This window comes from Megachile rotundata, chromosome 3 (assembly GCF_050947335.1).
Source record: "Megachile rotundata isolate GNS110a chromosome 3, iyMegRotu1, whole genome shotgun sequence".
Classification (NCBI taxonomy): Eukaryota; Metazoa; Arthropoda; class Insecta; order Hymenoptera; family Megachilidae; genus Megachile; species Megachile rotundata.
This window is the reverse complement of record NC_134985.1, coordinates 7,259,009-7,281,737: the sequence shown is the minus strand read 5'-3', so window position 1 is coordinate 7,281,737 and position 22,729 is coordinate 7,259,009. Positions and strand designations below refer to the sequence as shown.

The window sequence follows — 22,729 nt, the reverse complement described above, 5'->3', positions numbered from 1 at the left end:
AAACAAAACAAGGAAACAGACATACTAAATGGAGAAATTTCGCTCATATTGTAATAAAAATAGCCTGTTTACGCACTTGCCCCGTTTACGAACTTACCCCACATCACTTTAACTGTAAAGCTATTAGTTGATATTGTAACATTCGTATTACAAAGTTCTCATTTGAAACAACAGTATAAATAGTTAGGTACATTTTGTATTCTCTTTAAGCGGTAGATATTTTTTTTTTATTGATATCGCCTCATTTTTTAAATATTATCTGCGAGTGTGCTACGCAATGAACTTGCAATGAAGAGGAATTCTTCCTTTATTGACAATAAGTAGAACGTTCGAATCGAGGCCAAGAGATACAAACTGTTACAGCGTGCAGTGCATCTTTCCTTTCGAAGTAAAAGCATAATGAATGGTAAAGTGGTCTTAAATATAACCACAAAAATGTAGTTAAATCTGTACGTGTTGTTCATGTTATGCAAAAGTGTATTTGTTTAAGATTCTTAACTATTTTACTATTTTTTTATTTTGTTACTTGTCGAATTGTAACATTTTTGTTTTTGTTTTGAAATACGTTAATAATTTCGTATTGTTTTGTAATATCTTTGTAGTCTTATTTTATAATTTTCTTTTGTATAGAAGGTAATATAATATTAAAATGTTATTTATATTTATTCTATTGTATAAACTTGCAATTTTATGAGAGATATTAACCTATGTTCTTAAAAAACTCTATCTGCCTATTTTAATTTTTCGATTATATTCATTCTACAATAATTCAATGTTTATATTCATAAACGTTATTTAATATTCATTTTTATAAACACTTTGTAATACTTACATTTACAAATACTTATTAATATTTGTATTTATAAAAGATAAAATTCTACACATCTTTCGTTAATTTGATATAAACCTATAAACTTAGACAATAACAGTTTCTTTAAAGAAATAAACACTTCATTTTTATGGACTTTCAAACTAGTCAAAATGACTCATTTCAGGTTTCACATTTTATATCACAAAATTATATTGTACTTTTGTTGAAATGTTTGTCATATTCTTTTTTAAATAAATAATGGTTGTATATGCTAGTTCATGTTTTAGTATTTACTTATACATTTTATAAAAATACATGTGCATGACGCCGGTAGTTCTAATATTAATACAAGTTTTGAATCCCATTTTCTTCAGCCATGTTACTGTACATTTCTCTTACGCGCAATTACACATTTCGGTTTCACCCATCCAACTTAATAGCACAATTAACATAGAGGAAACTAAGTTTCAACAACTTATATGACTGGAATTAACAGAATCAGTAAAAACAATTATAGACCCTCACATGTGTAAACATGACAAAAACTTTTAAACGTTTTTGAAAGTCTCGGAACTTAAACTACAAATTAATCTTCTAATTAATTTTTTATTCATTTGTATTCATTTTCTAAACAAGGTGGAAATATGACAGTGAAGTACTCTCACAAAATAATTTAACTTTCTGACGTATCCAATTTGTACCTAACCTCAAAACTCTGTCATATCAGATTTTTGACGTTAACCTTTTCAAATGAAATAAAGCTATTGATAAAAGCTTTATACAAATTCTTATTACCTTCTTCGATTTTAGTCTTAGACAAAATTATTAACCCATAATGATCCGTAAATTTTAATCAGTTAATTTGAAATTAATATACCGAAGTTTTGCTGGAGAGGAGAAACATCTTCCTACACACATAATAAAAAATACACTTTACTATTTTAATTCATTTTATTAACAAATGTAATCTCTTAACTACATATGACAAATTAAATCATCATTTCACTTATCAACTCTGACAATGAATAGATAACAATGTCGTTATTAAAAATTGTTATGGTTAAAAGAATCATTACATTTTTGTTAAGAATAACGTATATCATATTTGTATTTGTATTTGTGAATTAATATATTTTTTTATTATAAGCACATCAGAAATATCTTTTTGTCAGAAGAATCACTTCTTCAAGAAAACAAATATTTTCTTCTTAAAACGTTGATCACTGAAGGTCATATGTTACGCTGCAAAATTTAGCGAAATAAATTATTTCAGGAAACGCATTTGTTTGCGTTTAATTACTAAAATTCAACCAAAAGTAACTCTTAAAAGCTCTTAATATTAAAGCAAAAATATACACAAATAAATTAAAAGTATCCTTGTTCTGAATAATCTGTGTTGTCCACAAACATCAGTTTTCACTGTGGCGATCAACGTGTGAAATCAACATTTTTAATAACAATATTTTGACAAATTTAATATTATCTGTCGAAAAGTGAATAAACTGATGTACTAACCACATTCGATCAACAGTTTGACCCTTTTCGCAGTACCATAACTTTCCAACCCTCCCAATTATCATTTTCCGCATCAAAAAATTCAGATTTCAACAATTCAAATACGAGAATAAATTACGTACCCAGCTGTATTCATTAGCAAGTCGTATTGTCTTAAATACACAGTACTCCCAATAGAAATATGTAAAACAATTCATCATCGCCCTGCCCTACACTTTCGTTTTCCAACATTCTTTACGAGCTACGCACTTTCTTACGCCTACGTGGAATGTTTCTAATTATACAAATTACACGGTTTTTCTTCAGAAAATGGGATTGCTGGAAATCTTTGATCTTGTTCCACAGAGCAACTCAGTATCAATATTTATAACCAGAAGTAATTTGGCGAATCTTGTTCCGTAAGCTACCTCACCCTTGAGCCTTAAGCTACTATAATTGATTTTTATCTCACTCTCGCATCAGCTCGTAAGAACGGCTTATCATCATTTTTTCGAATAATCGTATGAAATAGCGTTTCATGAGTAATAACAGTATACAATAACATTACGGTAAGTATGTGGGGAATATGAGACTGGTACCTGCACGACAGATTAACCTTTAACCTTTAAACTTACTCCTTTTTTTAAAATAATAATACTGATATACATAGTTTGAAATTAAAAATAAAATAAATAAACGATGAAGTACAAATAATACACATTGGTTCTTTATGTCGATAAAAATCAACACAGATGTAAAAAAAACATCTGGAGAATGTTTTTCAAGATTTTAAATGTTTGGTAATAATCAATTTTGTAAGTTAGGAAAAGAAACTTCTGAGTGGGGCAAAGGCTCTATTTAACATATGCCGGTGTTCGTATCAACATACGTTCTGTCATGTAAGAGTGGTTTAAATGTGATACAGATATTAGAAAACTGAATTATTCATCATTCACGATCAGTAACGTGGTATTCTCCTGTAAATAACACGTCACTCAATAAGTCTCCGGTCTAACTAAGAAAAACAAATTTTTTTTTAGAAATTCCACTTTAATCATCAATATACATTCCTTCCAGTATGATACATTGATTCCAACGCACCTCTAAGTTTTCAATTCCCTTTATATTAAACGATTTGTCTTTGCCCCCAAAATAAGCTTCAGTTTCCTCAATCACTTCTTCATTTGAGCCAAATTTCTTTCCCTGGAGCATTTTTTTCATATCTGCAAAGAGCCAGTAGTCGCTGGGGTCCAAATCTGGGGAGCACGGTGTGTGGGGAAACAATTCAAAACGTAATTCATTCAATTGAACCATCGTGTTCATCGACTTGTGACACGGCGCATTGCCTTCGTGAAACAGCAAACGCGGCACCCACTTTGGAAGCAATTTGCAAATGCCCAAATTTTCATGCAAAATTGTGAAGACACTACCTTCTGATATCTTGAAGGCATCAGCTATCTCACACAACTTAAGTTTACGGCCCTTTAAAACTATTTTGTGGACATTTTTTATGTTTTCCGGAACGACTGCTGATTTTGGGCAACCAGAGCGTTCAGCATCATCGGCGTTTGTATGACCGCGTTTAAATTCAACATACCAGTCAATGATAGTTGATTTCCCTGGTGCAGAGTCCCTATAATGCTTATAAAGTCACTTTTTGGCTTCAACAGTATTTTTTCCGATTAAAAAACAGTGTTTAATCAACACACGAAATTCCTTTCTATCCATTGTCTTCAAAATTACGAAACTGGGGGTACTAAAATGACTGTAACTTCTAAACAACCTCAATCTGGTCATAGTTTTAAAAGCTTGAGAATTACAAATGTCTAGAAAGATCGTGAGCAATTATATAGACCTTCACATATTAAAAAAAAAATATGCAGTGAACATTTAAAAATATAATTAATTCTCTTGAAGGTGTCTCAACAAACGTAGCACGTAGAAGGAAATATTAAGCGCTAATCGACTCAACAGCGGGTATCTACTACGAAGGTTAAACGGCTTGTTTCCAACTTGTTGCCGCCCATTACAGTTTCCAAGAATGGAACGATTCATCGATCCGATCGCAAAATGCTCGGTAACAAATTGGAAACAGCAGTTGTTGAGCAGAAAATCGGAGCGATATACATAGAGAATCCGGAGCAGCTAATTAGCGTGTTACGGACAAACGAGGGCCCTGATACCGTTACGTATCTCGCGAATGCGAAATGCTACGCGCTGGAACGATAACCATCTAATGGTACACATACGCTTATGTGTACGTATAATCGCGCACACCTGAAATGCACGTTTCTCTCGACCGCGACGGTCTTTGTACCTTCACTCTCACACCTTGACCTTCTTCAACCGGGAAGTCTGATCTCCTTGATGTGGAGGACACTGTTCCACACGCGTGCGTGTGACTGTGTGCCAGTTCATTGTGTTCCTGTTTTCTGTGCTGATTTAGATATTTCCTTCCGCGCGATTGGCGAAAATTTTTCTATTTTAGTTTCTAGTTTATTTTCTATTTCTATATCTACTGTTATACAGGACCTCTAAGGACCAACTCGATCTTTATATTTCAAAAATGGCTTTATTCAATTGTTCAATTTATTTCTAAATAGATGCTGTCACCTTAAGAATAATAGCCTTACATGATTCTTTTCATAATATGCAAGTATTTTGAAACGATTTGTCTACAACTATTTCATCAGATATTTTCTAATAAAAGAGAAATACGTTTGGAGTAATTATACAGAATCTTTCTAAAGTTCGCCCCTACTTTTACATTTTGGAAACTTTAAATGTGGAAAAATATATCAGACAAAATTGTAGGATGTTAAGAGGGTCATAAGATGGTAACAGCAATTTAACCTTGGATGGTCGTTTGAAGATCATGTGAACATCTTCAGTTTCTTAAATATAACCCCCATTTTTTATTGCGTATTCTTATAACCCTCGAAACGTTTTTACAATATTACCAATGTTTATTTTTTCTGCAAGTCATTCCCAAGATATGAAGCTTCAAAGTTGATATGTCGGCATTCACATTATCCAAGGTATACCGTGTGAAGGTTGCACGACCTTACGCCTCTTATGTGTCACCTTTGAAGCTTCATATCTTGGGAATAACTTGCAGAAAAAACATAGGTAGTGTTTCGAAGGCGCCCAAATGAGGGCTACAAGAATATGCAATAAAAAATGGGGGGTTCTATTTAAGAAACTGAAGATGTTTACGTGACATTGAAACGACCATTCAAGGGCAAATTGTTGCAAACATTTTATGTACCCTTGATATCCTACAACTTTTGTCTGAAACATTTTTCTGTATTTAAAGCAGTTTTCGAAATATGAGGATGAGGTCGGACTTTAGAGAGAGCCTGTATACGAGGAGCACGCTGGTGACTTTGACTTTGACATATGTTGCTGAGAACCTGACTCTGAGTAACAATTTTCAATTTTTTAAGATTAGGTTAAAAACTATCTCACCGCTTGCTTAGCCTTTTATGCATGGAGAGATGTATTTTAATTACCTTGAATAGTTTACGTTTTTATGTTAAATAATTGAAATGAACGTGTTTCCCATATGTTTATATTAAAGAAAAAATTCTGTGTAACTTGGCTTTTTATCTTCTTTAAAATCGTGTGCTTCACAAGGTTAATAAATTAATGGATCTCTTATTCTTTTGAAATATTTGCAACAGAATTATCTGTTCGCCTCGTTCCCTGGCTTTAACATACTGTGTTCTAATTTTTTACCGCCAAACTTTATTAATATAGTCTATTTGTAAAAAGAAAATTAATCTTCTACATACAAAGTTTTAAGAAAACTACAAAATGATAAACAAACATAGGTAGTATTTCGAAAAAATCCCAGCGAGGTCTACAATTTACGAGATTATTTTTCAGAAAGAAAAAAAATTAAAAACTAAGCAAATATAAGTTAGATGAAAATATGTATATGTAGCAATTATAGTAATTATAAGCATAAACATTAAAATTGTTTACAAATCACATGAAAGAAATAACTGTACAATAAAATGTATTTATAATACTAAAGCAATACAACATAAACATTTCAATTTACATTTTATAGCTTCCACTTCTGCAGTAACTTCGGTGCAAATAGCTTCCTTTATGAGGCAATTGAGATTACACAAATAGAACATAATCACAAATAGAAATGCCTTCATGTGTAACAGTATTTGCAACACAGTTTGAATAACTGGAATAAAATTACTTGATAAGCAATAATTTATGAAAATAACTAACATTCTACGTTTTTTCATACATTCCTTCCGCTCTGAGCATCAGGAAAGATTTCCTGTTCGTTTGATCGGTATTAAAAATCTGTACAGGAGGGAAAAAATGGAAAACTTACCGGATGAGAGCTGATTTGCCGATAGCATCTCGTCTTCTCCGGGTTGTAGACGAACTTCCATTTTTCGTAGACGCGAGTGCAGCTCTCTTGTGTGAAGGAAGAGGAAGAGAGTGCTGGAAATTGCTACAAGAGCGACCAATTCGATGGTTCTGAAAAATAAATGGAAAAAGAATTTAGATTGAAAGACATCATTTTTATATCATGTAATGTGTATGTAACTTTTAGTATAGTGTTGGGCAGTTTAACACTACAACTATCAAACCGGTCAAATGACCGCTCCACAAGTTTCTGATTACAAGGTACACATTTTGTTAAAGTACATTTCTTGAAATCCGCATTGATTTTCATCAAGATAAAGGATAAATGTATGTTCTATTTTATGATGCGTCATTTGCTTATTTATTTTTTAACTTCATTTTTAATTTCAAATTAAGTATACACTATACGCCGGTAGGTTTAGTGTTAAATGCCCGCAATAGTTCTTACGAGCACCGGTAGGTATCGAGTGTGCATGATGAGGTAATAGAAATTACAATAGCATTGTAATTTAGAAATTTAGAAATGTAGGAAATTAGACATTTAAAAATGAAAATGTTTAGAAATATAGATATTCAGAAATTTAGAAATGTAGCAAATTATTTAAAAGTTAAAATATTTAGAAATATAAATATTTAGAAATTTAGAAAACTAGAAAATTAGAAATCTAGTTAGAGAGATCACAGTTCTAAATTTAGAGACTTACAAATATAGAATTTCTAAAATTTCTAACATTCAAAATTTTTTTATTTAAATCTGTAGAATTGTGGAAATTTGGGATTTTATAAATTTAGAGAAATGCAGAAATATAAAAATCTAGGAATCAAGGAATTTAGAAATGTGAGATTTTAGAATTTTACGAATTTTGGAATTGAGGAATTTGCAAACTTAAAAATTTACGAAAATTGAAATCTAAAAATCTAGAAATTTAGAAATTTAAAAATCCAGAAATATAGAAATTTAGAAATAAGAAATATCTAAGAACATAAGAATCTGGAAATTCAGAATGGGAATGGGAATCTAAGAATCTGGGAATCTGGGAATCTGGGAATCTGGGAATCTAAGAATTTAGGAATCTGGGAATCTGGGAATCTGGGAATCTAAGAATCTAAGAATCTGGGAATCTAAGAATCTGGGAATCTAAGAATCTGGGAATCTAAGAATCTGGGAATCTAAGAATCTGGGAATCTAAGAATCTGGGAATCTAAAAATCTGGGAATCTAAGAATCTTGAAATCTTGAAATCTTGAAATCTTGAAATCTTGAAATCTTGAAATCTTGAAATCTAGAAGTCTTGAAATCTAGAAATCTTGAAATCTTGAAATCTTGAAATCTTGAAATCTTGAAATCTTGAAATCTTGAAATCTTGAAATCTTGAAATCTTGAAATCTTGAAATCTTGAAATCTTGAAATCTTGAAATCTTGAAATCTTGAAATCTTGAAATCTTGAAATCTTGAAATCTTGAAATCTAGAAATCTTGAAATCTAGAAGTCTTGAAATCTAGAAATCTAGGAATCTTGAAATCTAGGAATCACTTCCAAATTTTCAATATAAAATTGTACCAATTGATAAGAACAAAATACGAATAAATTATAATTCAAATACTTAAAGTATTTCTGTACCTAACATTTTTTAAATACAATTAAGCGTGCGCACATAGAAAAAGGACTATACCAACTGTAAGTTAGTTAGTAAGCACAAAATTTATGACGTTACGGTTTCAGTTTAAGAATGAAGGGGGAAGAAAAAATGAAGAGCACGTAATTTCGTTAGAAATTCAATGGATTCATTAAATGCTCTTAACAAACTGGTTAGTCATAATCTTGAAAAGTAGAAAAACTCGAAATCGGTGTAATGGTTGTATCTACATATATGCAAAATGGATAATTACGAGAATCATTGTGCAAACTTTAATGAAGGCCTATAAGCTAATTTAAGAAAGGTTTTACCAACTCATGGTTTTAATTAAGGTCTTGCAAATCTTACTTCTTTTGATAAAAGTAAGTAACATCTTTATTACTTCATGGAATGAAAATTTGTAATTCTTACGCAACACATTATCGTTAAGGTACTTTCCACTTTTATCTACTATCTTTTTCTTACCTTTTATATAAAAATTAATACTGTGTAAGTTAAATTCTAATACATAATATAATGATATAATGTTAGGTATTAAATTATGTAATATAACAAATAATATCTGTGTAATATAAAACACGTACTATATGAGCCATTTATTTTGAAAGTGAAGCAAGTTTTTAAAAAAAAATCAATAATAATGTGGAACTTAAGCAATCTGTAGTAAAAATAATTCAAAATGCCTAATATTTTGGAGATGGAAATTTGGCTGATTAACTTAAACTTGGTATTTGAAAAATGTTTATTTTGAAAATGGTACAAGTCAACGTATTTAGTAATAATTTTGCATGACCTAAGACAATTATCCATATATGACATAATGTTACAGCCATAAAAGTGAAATTTTCGTTCGTGGTTCTTATTTGATGGCCGGAGACTGCAGTAAATGCAACACCTACCTAGCGCATAGCTTTCTCATTTTTAATTTTCGATGTAAAATATTACCTACACATTCTTTTGAAATGTATATGGTTTCAAATATTTCATGCAACTTTATTCACCCGTCTTTCATTACCACATCATGAATTCTTTGGATGATATATAACTTTGTTGCACTTCTGGGCCGCTTACGGGGATCCTATTGAATGCTTGTACGGTCATGTTTGAATACATCTGTCCACTTAGAAATCACTGTTTTGGAGGAGCACATTACAGTAACATATTTACTGTTTTAGTATGAATTTCAATTGGTTGCTTCTTTTGTATAAAGAATTCATTCACAGAATGATGCTTAACTTCTTTCACTTTTAAAAATACACTGACAAGCTTTGAATAACTTGTAACCAAAGAATGAATTGACAGATAGACTTTAAACTTTCCGTAATGTAATAAATGAAATTTGAAAGTGTACTACGTCATATGATTTTATTATGGTTTTAGAGATGGCGCTCCACAATGTTTCAGACTGCGCTCATATGTGATGAGCATATATTATAGTTAAATTATATTGCATAATATTTATGTTGAATTATATTAAATAAAGTTTAATTGTATTGAGCGTATATCAATATTTAGGATTAATTATATCAAATGAAGTTTAATTGAGCACATATCGACATTTATGTTTATCTTAAAATATTTGAAAGTATTTGCAGTATAAAGAGCTGAATATTATAAAAATATTCGATTATGTATGTCGGAAGCAAAACTACTAAATCTTAGAATTTTTAACGAATTTGAAGTGGTAGTGAAAGTGTCGATTTCAGATAGGAGTGTTAAAGATTGCAGACTATTAAACATTCAGATATAAAAGTTTGTGAATCAGATAAACTCCATTTATTTTATTTTACAAAATCAGAGATGAAATATACAGTAAATATGATAAATATCCAATATGCGTTTAAAACATGCACTATAAGCTTCTAGCTCCACCGTGATACATGATTACCTGAAATTAGGCAAAACATAGAAGTTTCTTTGTACAAAATAATGCTTGTCATCATTTGCTGTTTTCCTATTTAACGATAGTCATTCAACATTCGTCGATGATGTTAGCAATTAGGGAACAAGTACTGTTTTGTGTTAAGAATAATTTCTCATGACGTTCAATCAAAAATGTAACTAGCAAAGATCAACTCAATGGTTACCTTAAGCAGATATTAATGTTGAATTATATTGCATAATATTTATGTTTAATTGTATTAAAGCTTAATTGTATTAAATAAAGATTAATTATATTGAGCATATATCAATATTGATATAACATTCTTCTTTTACTTTTACGAATGCAATAACGTTTAGTGGTAAAAACTGGGAGTAACCCTGTGGTAAAGACAGTGGTGAATACTACATAACCCGGTATGTCATTCGTCAACGAAAGGCCTGGAAATGAAACTATCCATCTCGTCCAAAAATTCCATCTAGAAAACAAATAGAATCGTGACGAGAAAATATTAGGGAAACTCGTAGTTGTCTGTTTTTCAAAATGAATGTGTCACGAGCTAGCTGTCATGTGGGTTGTCAGCGCCAGAAGAAACAGGGCATGGCAAAGTCATCTGTCTCGTAATTGATCATCCTATTCACGAAGATGCTTCACATGCGACCTGGTTTCAACGTGAACAAGTGTTCCCCGTCGACCGTGAAAGGACAGTCATTACCACGGAAATGCAAAATTGTGCTCCACATCTCAAATTCGTAGTCCGGCCTCGGAATAAGACTTAAAAGCGACTGATTGAAAACGACCGTTAAACGAAAAATCATCTCGAGTTGGATAATAATTCAAAGTCATTGAATAAGACGAGCTTACACGAAGTAAAAACACTAATGATGTGTTTATTAATCTGGAGATTGTATTAAACTTTTTCATAACATCTGCGGCTATTTTCATAATGTATATTATGACATGAAAATGGAGATCACACACGTGAATTGCAATAAAAAACTGAATGTGTAAACGAAGTAGATTGCTGAGGTAATAAGGTTGATGCGAAACGCACGTTTGAAGCTGGCTTTACATCGTTCATTCACGATTATTTTGTGTGATACTTAATATCAGTAACCATAAAGCAGAATGGATAATAAAGTAATTTTATCCAGTAGAGAAATTATTTAGCTATAATTGAAATCTTAGAGTTTAATATTTAAGTCAGCGTCGAAAATTAAATCGAGGGTTAGTCAATGTTACTTCCCAAAATTCACTGTTTAAAGTAATAGCAGATTCACAAAGTTTCAACTACAAAAATGTTATTATGAAAAAATGAATAGTTTAAAAATTTTTGGAGATTGATTTTGTGAGAGAGTCATAGAACTAACTAGACATAACTCTCTGCAGCAAAATTACCTTTTTGGGAGTTAACTGACCCTAAACCGAGCGAATTGTGATCATATCTGCCTCGATTTCAATTACAGCACACATCACATCACCCAGATTACGTAGATGTCTATTCCCGTTCTAGGAGAGCTAACAATAAAAATGGAGATCCTCGTTCCGTTGTTGGATACGTATCTGAAGAAACCGTTTCGATGTTCAGGCGAATCATACAATCGCGCGAGAGAAATGAACTCGTGTGTTCAGATAAAAGAAAACAAGAAACGAACGGTATCGGTCGCGAGACGCAGTGTCAACGACACATGGACGGAGGAACCGTAAGCTCGTAGGAACGCGTTTGTGTACGCCGCAGCACGTAGCACAAGAACGAAGTACCATCTATCGTGTATAATGAGCGTATCTAGGAGTCCGATTACAGTAAAGACTGGATAACTGCAACAAAATCGGGACCCAAGCGTTGCAGTTATAGAGTCGAGGTGTCGATTTTGTGTTTACATTTGGCTCGAGCCGAGCGCCGAACGTAGAAAAGGACAGAGACTGAAAGAGAGAGAGGTCCGAGGAAAGAAAACAATCGGCAGAGACGTATCGATGTGACAACACTAATGCAACAGTAAAATTTTTTTATTTTTTGGTTTTGCTAAATATTACTTTTACCAATGTAATTGTGAGATTCTCCTGATCAAAATAAGACCAAACACGGCATAATTTGAACAACATTTGTTTATGTAGCAATATTGTTTGTTTTTTCGAGTGTATTGAGGTGCGATTTTATATGGAACCAAAAGACCATTATGCACCCGACTTTACTAAAAATTTAATTTTTAATTCGCTCTCTGTCCTTTCCTACATTTAGCGGTCGACGCGAGCCAAATGTAAACAAAGAATCGACACCTCGACTCGATAACTGCAACGCTTGTTCCCGATTTTGTTGCAGTTATCGAGTCGAGGTGTCGATTCTTAACTTTTAAATAGCCTCTCTCGTTCGCTCTCTGTCCTTTCCTACGTTTAGCGGTCGACGCGAGCCAAATGTAAACAAGGAATCGACACCTCGACTTGATAACTGCAACAAAATCGGGAACAAGCGTTGCAGTTATCGAGTCGAGGTGTCGATTCTTTGTTTACATTCGACTCGCGGCGACCGCTAAACGTAGGAAAGGACAGAGAGCGAACGAGTGAGGCTGTTTAAAATTAAATTTTTAGAGAAGTCTGACGAGTAATAGTCTTTTGGTTCCATACAAAATCACGCCTCCATACACTCGAAAAAACAAACAATATTACTACATAAACAAATGTTGTTCAAATTATGCCGTGTTTGGTCTTATTTTGATCAGGAGAATTTCACAATTACATTGGTAAAAGTAATATTTAGTAAAACCAAAAAATAAAAAAGTTTTACTGTTGCATTAGTCTTGTCACATCGATACGCCGGTTCGGATTACATTACATACGCTGCTCGCTCGTCAAGTGTCAAAATTCAAGGGGGATCCCCCTAAGTGGTGGGGATAGTAACGTTGCAGTTATCCAGTCCATCGTTTGTCGCAGTTATCCAGTCTTTACTGTATTTCTCATAGTGGACCCGCATCTTCCTAATCGCCCGTTCGAATTTCACGAGAATTACAATGGTGCACACGTGTCCGCTAAAGAGGTCTCAGGGTCAAACCGTTCGATCTGTGAATCGAAGAGTGGGTATAGCAAGAGGAGACACTGCGGGTACCTTTGATGTCCTGCATATTGGTTGTACGAGCGGGAAATTTAAATAGTTATTGAACTGTGGAGTGGTTATTTAAATAAAACTGAATATCGTCAAAAACCAATGTATTTATTGAAGGATGTCTGATAATTGATTATTGAAAATAAAAAAAATATTACTTCTTTTTACAGAAAAACAAACAAATTTCACATTTTGAAAATATATATAATTAATACTATAAAATATAATATATAATGTTATAGAAATATTAAATAACTTTGAAAGACTTTTAACAAATCTGTTCAAAGTTAACTGAAACCTTTAGCAAGTTTTTTTACAAAATGCTGAGTAACTCTTAAAAAAGAATCCTCGGGTATGTTGCTAATTAACAAGTCACTTTACGTGATGTACTACTTCACAGTAATCAAACAAGCATACATCTAGCTCAAGGAGCTTAAAACATCTAGGTAAAGATCATGTGCACAGATAAAGAGGCATGCATGCATGTACGATATGTGTATTCGTAATTTTCTTAACACATTGTTGGCTGGTTACAAATAGAAATGGGAGACTGTTAAAAATAAGCGTCTAGGAGATTTAATAGTAAAACAATCACATCAATCAGAATGATTTGCTTTATTTTATTTTAAAATTACCCTGTGTACTCGTTTTGTAGAGTTAAAAATAAATGTCGTCAACAAGATTCAACAAGAGAATAAGATATTCATGAACTTCGCGTGTTTTATTTCTAAAGGAGATAAAATATCAATAATCGGATTTATTTTTTGTAAGAATTGAAATATTAAAAAGGTGTTCTCTAAATTAGAATATTATTAGTGAAATTTCACAGCCAATTTTTGAAGTTTGGCTTCTTGAATAACCTGTTTGTTTTGACGTCATCTTTTATCGCAAAAATACATGTGAATTTGAGGTTAAGATGACTTTTACAACCATGTACAGTACCAGATCTGTCTCTAATGATTCTAATACAAAAATAGTACATTCGTTCGAAAATATCTTTAGTTATTCACTTAGATTTGGAGATGTAGAATATGAATTGAAAATTGAATTGAAGTTTTTGTTATAAGCGTTAGGAAGGTTTTGTTACGAAAATGTAAAACGAAGGATACTTCATATCTCTAGATTGTAGAGCTCCTAGATCCTCAAATTTGGGGGCACAAAATACCTACATTCTAAAACTCCTAAACCATTAAATTTGTAGATATAATATACACACATAATATAATAATATACCTACATTTCGACATTCCAAGATTCTCAAATTATTATTAGTCTCCTGAATTTCTAGATTCCCGAATCAGTAGATCTCCAAAATTCTGCATCTCCATATTTCTAAATCTTCGTATCCCGATACGTCTGAACCTTTAAATCCCCGAATTTCTAGATCTCTGGATTCATAAATCCTTGAATTTCGAGATTCCTAAATCGCTAAATCCCCGAAGTTTTAGGTCCCCAACTTTCTAAATCTCCGAATCCATAAACCCCCGAACCTCTGAATCTCCGACTCCTTAAATTCCCGAATTTTTAGAACCCGAAATTTCTAAATTTCCGACTCCCTAAATTTCCGAATCCATAAACCCTCGAACTCCTAAATCTTCGAATCCCTAAATCCCCGAATTCCTAAATCTCCAAATCCTTAAACTCCCGAATTTCCAGGTCCCTGAAATTAATATTCAACAAATTTCGAGGATTGATTCACTTGATCACTTGATTCACGTACAATATTAGTTTAGTTTAGTTTAACTTACTGATTTTCCTCTTTACAAAGATGGCGCTTGAGTCACATACACTCTCTTTTTATTCAAGAACCCACATATATGATCCACAAAATTCTTCCATTGTTAAAATCAATAAAATATATATTCAGTTGGCAAACGTGAAACATTTTTATCTCTATTATGTTGGCATCATGAATGAATGTCAATGTATATACAATTTCAAGGAAGAATGAAAAATTGTGCAATACCTGTTACATCCAACACATTCATCAAGACAAGTTTTAAATCTTTTAAAACCAAACCAAGTAAGATTTAAATATATATTAAACACCTAATGTATTTATTCACCCATCGCAAATATATTCAAGTTTGCACATGCTTTGCTAATCCTTTTAGTGCTAACTGAACCTATTATACTAATCGCAATGTGTTGTCACTTTCGAGTTTGAAAGTTATCGAGAGCTCTTTAGTTTCTATTTTCTCTTTCACGAATAATTTTTGCATTATCTAACGGAGAATATCACTGCTACGAATTTGCTGGTTTCAATGTGTATTTTACATTTCAATCTTTTGTAAAGAAAACTTTCAAGGCAAAAATTGTCATAGTATTTATTATATTGCGTGCCGATTGCATAACGGCAATATACAATATACAATATATTAACCCTTTCACAGTGTGGTAAAATTACGAATTCTGTTCTAAAAATATCTAGTTCTTAGATAATCAAGATAAAGAAATATTCAGGTGCATTCTTCAGTTAGAGTAATCTTAGAAAACAGAAGAAGCAAGGAATCTAGCTATAGACTTAGGTATCATTGGTAGACTATACAGTTTGAACGCCTTACCCTGCTCATAACTGTCATAGGATACAATGTTAGATCAAGCTTGATCTTTGCTTCAACACTAAATTTATGGAAACCATAAGAATGACAGGTTTTAAATTTCTTATTTATATGTTATTTTCTAGCAAGATTGATGACATAAGCAAATTTACTTCATAGCCACTATTTAGTTATTTTTATAGTTCTAATTTTATAATAAATGGTCATTAAATTACTCAATTCCAAGATCATCAAATTAATAGATTTCCAAATCCTTCCATCCTTGAAACCCTTGAAATCCTTGAATGCCCAAATCCCCAGTTCCCCGTATCCCTAAATCATTGAATTGACCCTTGAATCCTTAGAATTTCAAGACCCTAAAATACCAGACTTCTGGATCCGTAAATCTCCAGTTCCCCGAATCTCTAGATCCCCTAATTTCTACATTCCCACATTCTTAGAGACCCGAATTCCTAGATCCTCCAATTTCTCATCCCCGAATCGGTAATTTTTCAAATTCCTAGTTCCCTGAATCCTTAATTTGTTTATCCCTAGTTCCCCGAATCCATAGATCCCCGAATTCCTAGATCCCTAAATTCCTAATTCCTTGAATTTCTAGAATATCATATTCCTAGATCCCCAAATTCCAAAATTCCCAAATTTTACAATTTCCAAGTTCCAAGATCATCAAATGGCTACATCTCCGTATTTCTCCATTCTAAAATTCTTAGATCCCCAAAGAAAGATATCTAGATACCAAAACCGCAGACCCCTGAATTTCCTAAAATCCTCAAATCCCAAAATCACAAAACATCTATCACCTCAAGTTGCAATCTCATATAAGCAAAGTTCTATACTCCAAAATTTCAAACTATGCAAATTCCTAACCCCTCCACCAAATTTCATAAATTCCCAAATTTCTATGGCGTCAAATTCGTAGATTTTCCAAATTCTCACATCCTTGAAAAAAGAATTGCGAGATCTTTTCCCACGTAAATGCCACATTGTTCTCTAGAACAGCCAAACCTGATCCAAACTATACGCAGGGTTCATATATATTATGCAACCTCGCAACTGACATGACATTTACTTGTTTTTAATGAGTTCCGGAATATATTATGAGAAGCAGACTCGACAGCAGTAAGAAATCTAGCTAATTTAATGCTTTAATACTTCGTTATACGATGCACAGGCTATTTAACGCAAAGCTCCTAGAATATACGTATACGTTAATTAGGGCGACAGGAAATGACACAAACAAAAGATCATGCATTTAATTATGATCATGTACATCTACCGTTATATTCATAATTATGTTGTTTTTCTGGGTTCATTTTATTATTGCTGGTCAAATAACAAAAAAAGACTATTAATTCTCATTAATTGGAAAAAGACCACATTTTGCCGGAGAATTTACTGAAATGTTTCAAGGTTGGAATGATGTTATTTTCACTCAAGGAAGGAAATGTATTTTTTGTTCGGACAGGAAAAATATAGTATCGAGAAGAGTAAATGCAAATTTTAGTATCAAGAAATCTAAAACTTATTTTAACACTTAATGGTCACAGTTCATCTGAATAATTCTTGACACAGAGGGACGTTTAACCTCTGAAGCCATTTTTGAATTGATCAACTAAAAGTCAGTTAGAGAGACTTCTTTCCTAAGTATCACAAATTCTTTAGGGAAATCAGATTTTCAATTAATCATACGAGTTAGTAAACAGTTATGTTTTAAAACTCCTAATAACGACGTTCAACGCAAATGAACTAAAACATGGTTATGATGAAAAATATAAAAAAATCGCCTGAGATAATGATTAAAGTACAATGGTGCAACATTGAGACACTTATTGTAATAAATTATGTTTCTGCAACAGATTCAAATGATATTCTAAAAATGTCAAGTATCTCGTGAAGTATTTCAATGACATTGAGTTAGTACATTTATACGCACGAAAATAAAAAGAATCGATTGCTTCAATAAAAAAATTGGGTTACATTAATCTCTTAGGCACAGCAGAACTTCATATGACGTTACTTCTCTGTACAGCAGAGTTCGATGCAAATTACGCGTAAACAGCACTACAATGTGTGACAATGCTATTCTCTACGCGAGTACATTGGAATCAAGTTTTTGATGATTAAATTATAATTTTTCCCAAAGATATGATACATATACTTTAACTTTGATAATTTACTTTTTTCGAAAATCCACAAAATATGTAATTTCCAAATGTTTCCAATATCGTGTATTAGTGCAAAGAGGTGCTCCCATGGTGCCTAAACTTGGCGTTACCTTTTATTTACATGTAATGCACTTTTGTGGGATTCGTTAATACTCTTATAAAACGTGGTGAAGGCAAAAAAGTGCGAATCGAAACACATGAAAACGATCATTCGATTGAAATGGTGAGGGAGTCAGTAGAGTGAACCATTGTGGTGGCGCTATGTAATCTACGACATTCGCGAAAGCCACTGTACAGAGAGATGGTAACCACGAAAGCGATTATAGTGACGCGTCGTGCCTATGAGGTTGAGAATAAGCTGAGAATACGTTGAGATTAAGAATAGGCTGCATCTATATATAAAATAAAATCACAAGAGAATAAAACGTATTATTAAAACAATTACATACAAGTAAAGTGAAGTATGCTTACTAATAACGATCATCTAAATTCGTTAATGTAATATGCCAGTCGTGTGTCATGCCTAAAAGATTAATACTGTAGCCACTAAAAATGTCTCTTACTAAAGAACTACTTATTATTTTAACTAGAAAAAAATTATAAATAATCTTTGAAAATTGTTTTAACATATTTCTCAACTGATTTCAATAAATTTAAACGTTGAATATGAAACAAATTTTGAATTGCGAAAAAATTGAAAAAATGACGGTTTTCACAAGAAAATCCAAAACTTCTTTAGATTTTAATATAGAGAATAATTAGTTGAACACTCTTGAGATATAATAGTCTGAGGAAAAAGAATAGTATACATATAAGGCTTTCAAAGAAGATTTATTGAGATTTTCATGATATAAATTGGCAAAAATGAAGATAAATTACCTGGGGTCGTTTTATACCCCAGTATGACCATTAAGAATTATAATAAGTCAGTTTGACATTTTTAATAAAAGACTTATGCTGACTTTTATTAAAATTAATGACTTGAAAGATGGTAAATTAAAGCAACCTAATTTGTTCCATTTTAAACTTTTTAACGGTAGTCTGATAAAGCATCTAACTAATAAACAATATAATTACTGTTAGCTCTATGTACTTATAAATAATACAATATTCGCAACTGCTTACAATTCCTCTTTTCTAATACAAACAGTACCATAATCATCATTCAGACAGTTCTTCTGATGGGTGATGTCTGAATATAAATGTGAGTACTTAATTGCAATGTACCTAAAACATGAGATAAATTCGTTTCAATATTCAACACTTATCAATGATCTATACATTGTTACGTTCGCCACACTGAATGGAAAACTCCAACACGTTTAAACCAATCAATCTCTCAGTTCCCAGAGAGAACCATGTTATGCGAATCATAGCCTTATCATACCTATGAATTATTTGCAAATTATTCTCCTCAATTACGGTGTGTTTTTCAAGCAAAGACAGAACGAAATCTGTCTTCCCTAGGGAAAATATTAGAATTATAGGAGGAAACGCCTATCATTCGTTGATTATTAAGAACTTTCAGAGATTTGAAGATTTCTGGATGAATTAAGAATTTGGGAACGCAAGAACTTGAGAACCTTGAAATTTGGGGTTTTGGAAATTTTAAGATCTAGAGATTTGGGAATTTGAAGATTTGGGAAGATAAGATTTTAGGGTCTTACGAATTCGGAGACATAGAAATTTGGGGATGCAGGAATTTGAGGATCTTGAGATTTGAGGATCTTGAATTTTGGGGTTCTAGAAATTTTAAGATCTCTAAGATCTAGAGATTTAGGGATTAGGAGATTTCGGAAAATAAAATTTTAAGGGTTTACAAATTTGGAGACGTAGAAATTTAGGGATGCAGGTATTTGAGGATCTTGAGATTTGAGGACCTGGAAATTTGGGGATCTAGGAAATTAAGTGCTAGGAATATAGGGACGTAGGAATTTGGGAACCTTCATATTTGGGAACTTTAAATTTGAGGACTATTGAATTTGAGCATCTAGGAATTTGAAAATCTAGAAATTTGTGAACTTAGAAGTATGGAAACATGGAACTTTGGGGATTTAGCAATTTAGGAACTTAAAAGTATGGGACATTAGAAATTTGAGGATCTTGTGATTTGGGGACCTGGAAATTTGGGGATCTAGGAAATTAAGGAGTTAATAATACAGGGACATAAAAGTTTAGAGCTGGAAAAATTTGAAGAATTTAGAATTTGGAACCCTAGAAATTAATGGACACTGAAATCTAGCGATGTAGGAATTTGAGGATGTTGAGATTTGTAACCTTGAAACTTGGAGATCTAGGAACTTTGGAGCTATAAATATAGGGACGTAGGAACTTGGAAATCTTTATATTTGGAAACCTTTAAATTTAAGGACCATCAGATTTAAGTATCCAAGAATTTGAAAAACTAAAAATTTGAAAATTTGGAAGTATGGTGTTATAGAAATTTGGGGGTCCAGCAATTTGAAGAGCTAGAAATATGGGAAATTAGAAATTTGAGGATCTTGTGATTTGGGAGCTGCAAATTTAGGGATCTAGGATAGAGAGCTAGGAATATGGGGACATAGACATTTAGGTAAGAATTTATACATCTCAGAATATAGGACCCTAGGAATTTGTGAATACAGAAATCTAGGTATTTAGGAATTTGAGGATGTTGAGATTTGTAACCTTGAAACTTGCTGATCTAAGAATTTATGGACTTAGGAATATTGAGTTGTAGAAATTTGGTGACTTAGTTATATAGGAACATAGAAATTTGGTGACCTAGGTATTTAATGACATAGAAATTTGGCAATGTAGAAATGTGGATTTCCTACGAATATTAGAACGTAGGGTTCTAGGAATTTGTATTTGGTATCTAATAATTTAAGATTTTGAAAGCTTGCGACTTTAAGAAATTTAAAAATATAAAAACTACAATTATACTTGCAAATTCGAAAATTTCGTAAAATTTCTGTTGAAGGCGAGGAGATCCGTGGACGAATAGTGTCGTAATTAATTATATACAAAGCACAAAAACTATTTATTTAAGAACGATATAAAATACAATCAGAATTACGTGAGAAGAATACTAGAGAACAAAATTGAATCGAAACATGCGAACACAAGAAGGAACGAACAATGATGATTAACATCGCTAGATGGAGACAAATGTTAATGCTAATTCGTGTATCGCTCTTATATCACTTTTATCTCCAATAATTTCAAATAAAAAAAAATTAATAATCTTTTATTTTAAAGCATTCGAATTTGTAAGTTCACCTATGTTTTTACTTTTGAAGAAGCCAACGTTGCCGAATGCATTTTTCCGCTTTTCGCCATTTTATTTCTATAGAAACCGTCGCAAAAAGAGAGATACAGTCACGAACGGAATACGCGTTTTCCCCGCGCGGAAAAACATCGTCACGTCCAACAAACCAGGTACAAAGACCGCGGAAGCTTATGGCACGTTTTCAACGAACCAAGCCTTACTTCGCGTGTTTTTAATAAGGTCGCCGGTTCGAGCACCGCGAAAATGCGAGAGGTGTTGTCAACGTCTGCATGCAAACGGTTTTCACGCGTGTGTGATGTCTGCACACACACCTCAAACGTATCGTTGTAAAAAGGCAGCAGCAATTATGTTGATTACAGATGCCGTCTCACGATTCGAAACTTAAACATTGTTATTTGGGACCTTGCAGTTGGTTCTTCAGTTCTGCAGAAAAATTGCGAAATGAAATCTACGAAAATTTGATACATCAAATATAATTTTTGTTGAGGATATCATATTTGATTTAAAATAAGATTTAAAATAACAGTATTTATTTAAATATTAACAAAAATTATTTTAATATAATAATTTGTATTATAACGTGTGAAAATATGAAAAATTCTTAGTATGTTTGCAAAAGAAAATTTTGTTTATATTTCATGAGCGGCTTTATTAAAATTTTAAACTTCTATTGTACTTTCATCACTGTTAATTAAGCACATCCGTACTTCTTCATTCTAGTTCATCAATTAACATTCCATCCAACTCGTTATCACCACGCAACCCTAAAACCGTTTGAATCACTATTCATGTCATAAATTCCTTCTTCGACAGTCTCACTCATTAAAATTTTATTTCATAATTTTCATCTAATCATTCTCTTATATTTGTAGATTCATACATAAATTCATGCATCTAATCATCTAAATTTGGTATAACTTTTTTATCACATGAAATTATAGTACTAAATGGATTATTAAACAATATTATACATTTTACAATTCATATCATAAATCCATTTTTCTGCAGTCTCATTCATTAAAATTTTATTTCATAATTTTCATTCATCTAATCATTTTCTTATATTCATAGATTCATACATAAATTCATGCACCACCATCTAATTATCTAAATTTGGAATAACTTTTTTATAACATGGAATTGTAACACTAAATGGTTTATTAAACAATATTGAACATTTTACAATTTCATAACTGTTATACTAATCTTGTTTCATCTCGTCGTAGTCGCAATTTTCAGAAATTTCAACCATAGTTACGAAAATTAATCTGAGTTAGCGAACTAAATTAGTTACTTCTCTTTGTACCTACACTTCACAAAAGCGCCTAAATTCTATTGCAGAAAATCAGATTATTTCCAGGGATATTACAAAAGACCATTCACTCTGATTAAACAACGAACTTGTTGACAAAGA

The 22,729-nt window shown here is 32.1% G+C and overlaps 1 protein-coding gene across 1 annotated transcript in view; it reads right to left on the bottom strand.

Moving 5' to 3' along the window:
* Positions 1 to 22,729, bottom strand: part of pip (heparan sulfate 2-O-sulfotransferase pipe) — a 145,393-nt gene that overhangs the window by 96,090 nt on the left and 26,574 nt on the right. The window contains exon 2 of the mRNA XM_012290947.2: positions 6,666 to 6,814. Within this exon, the coding sequence (XP_012146337.1) occupies positions 6,666 to 6,814 (149 nt within the window). The remainder of the gene's footprint in view (positions 1 to 6,665; positions 6,815 to 22,729) is intronic.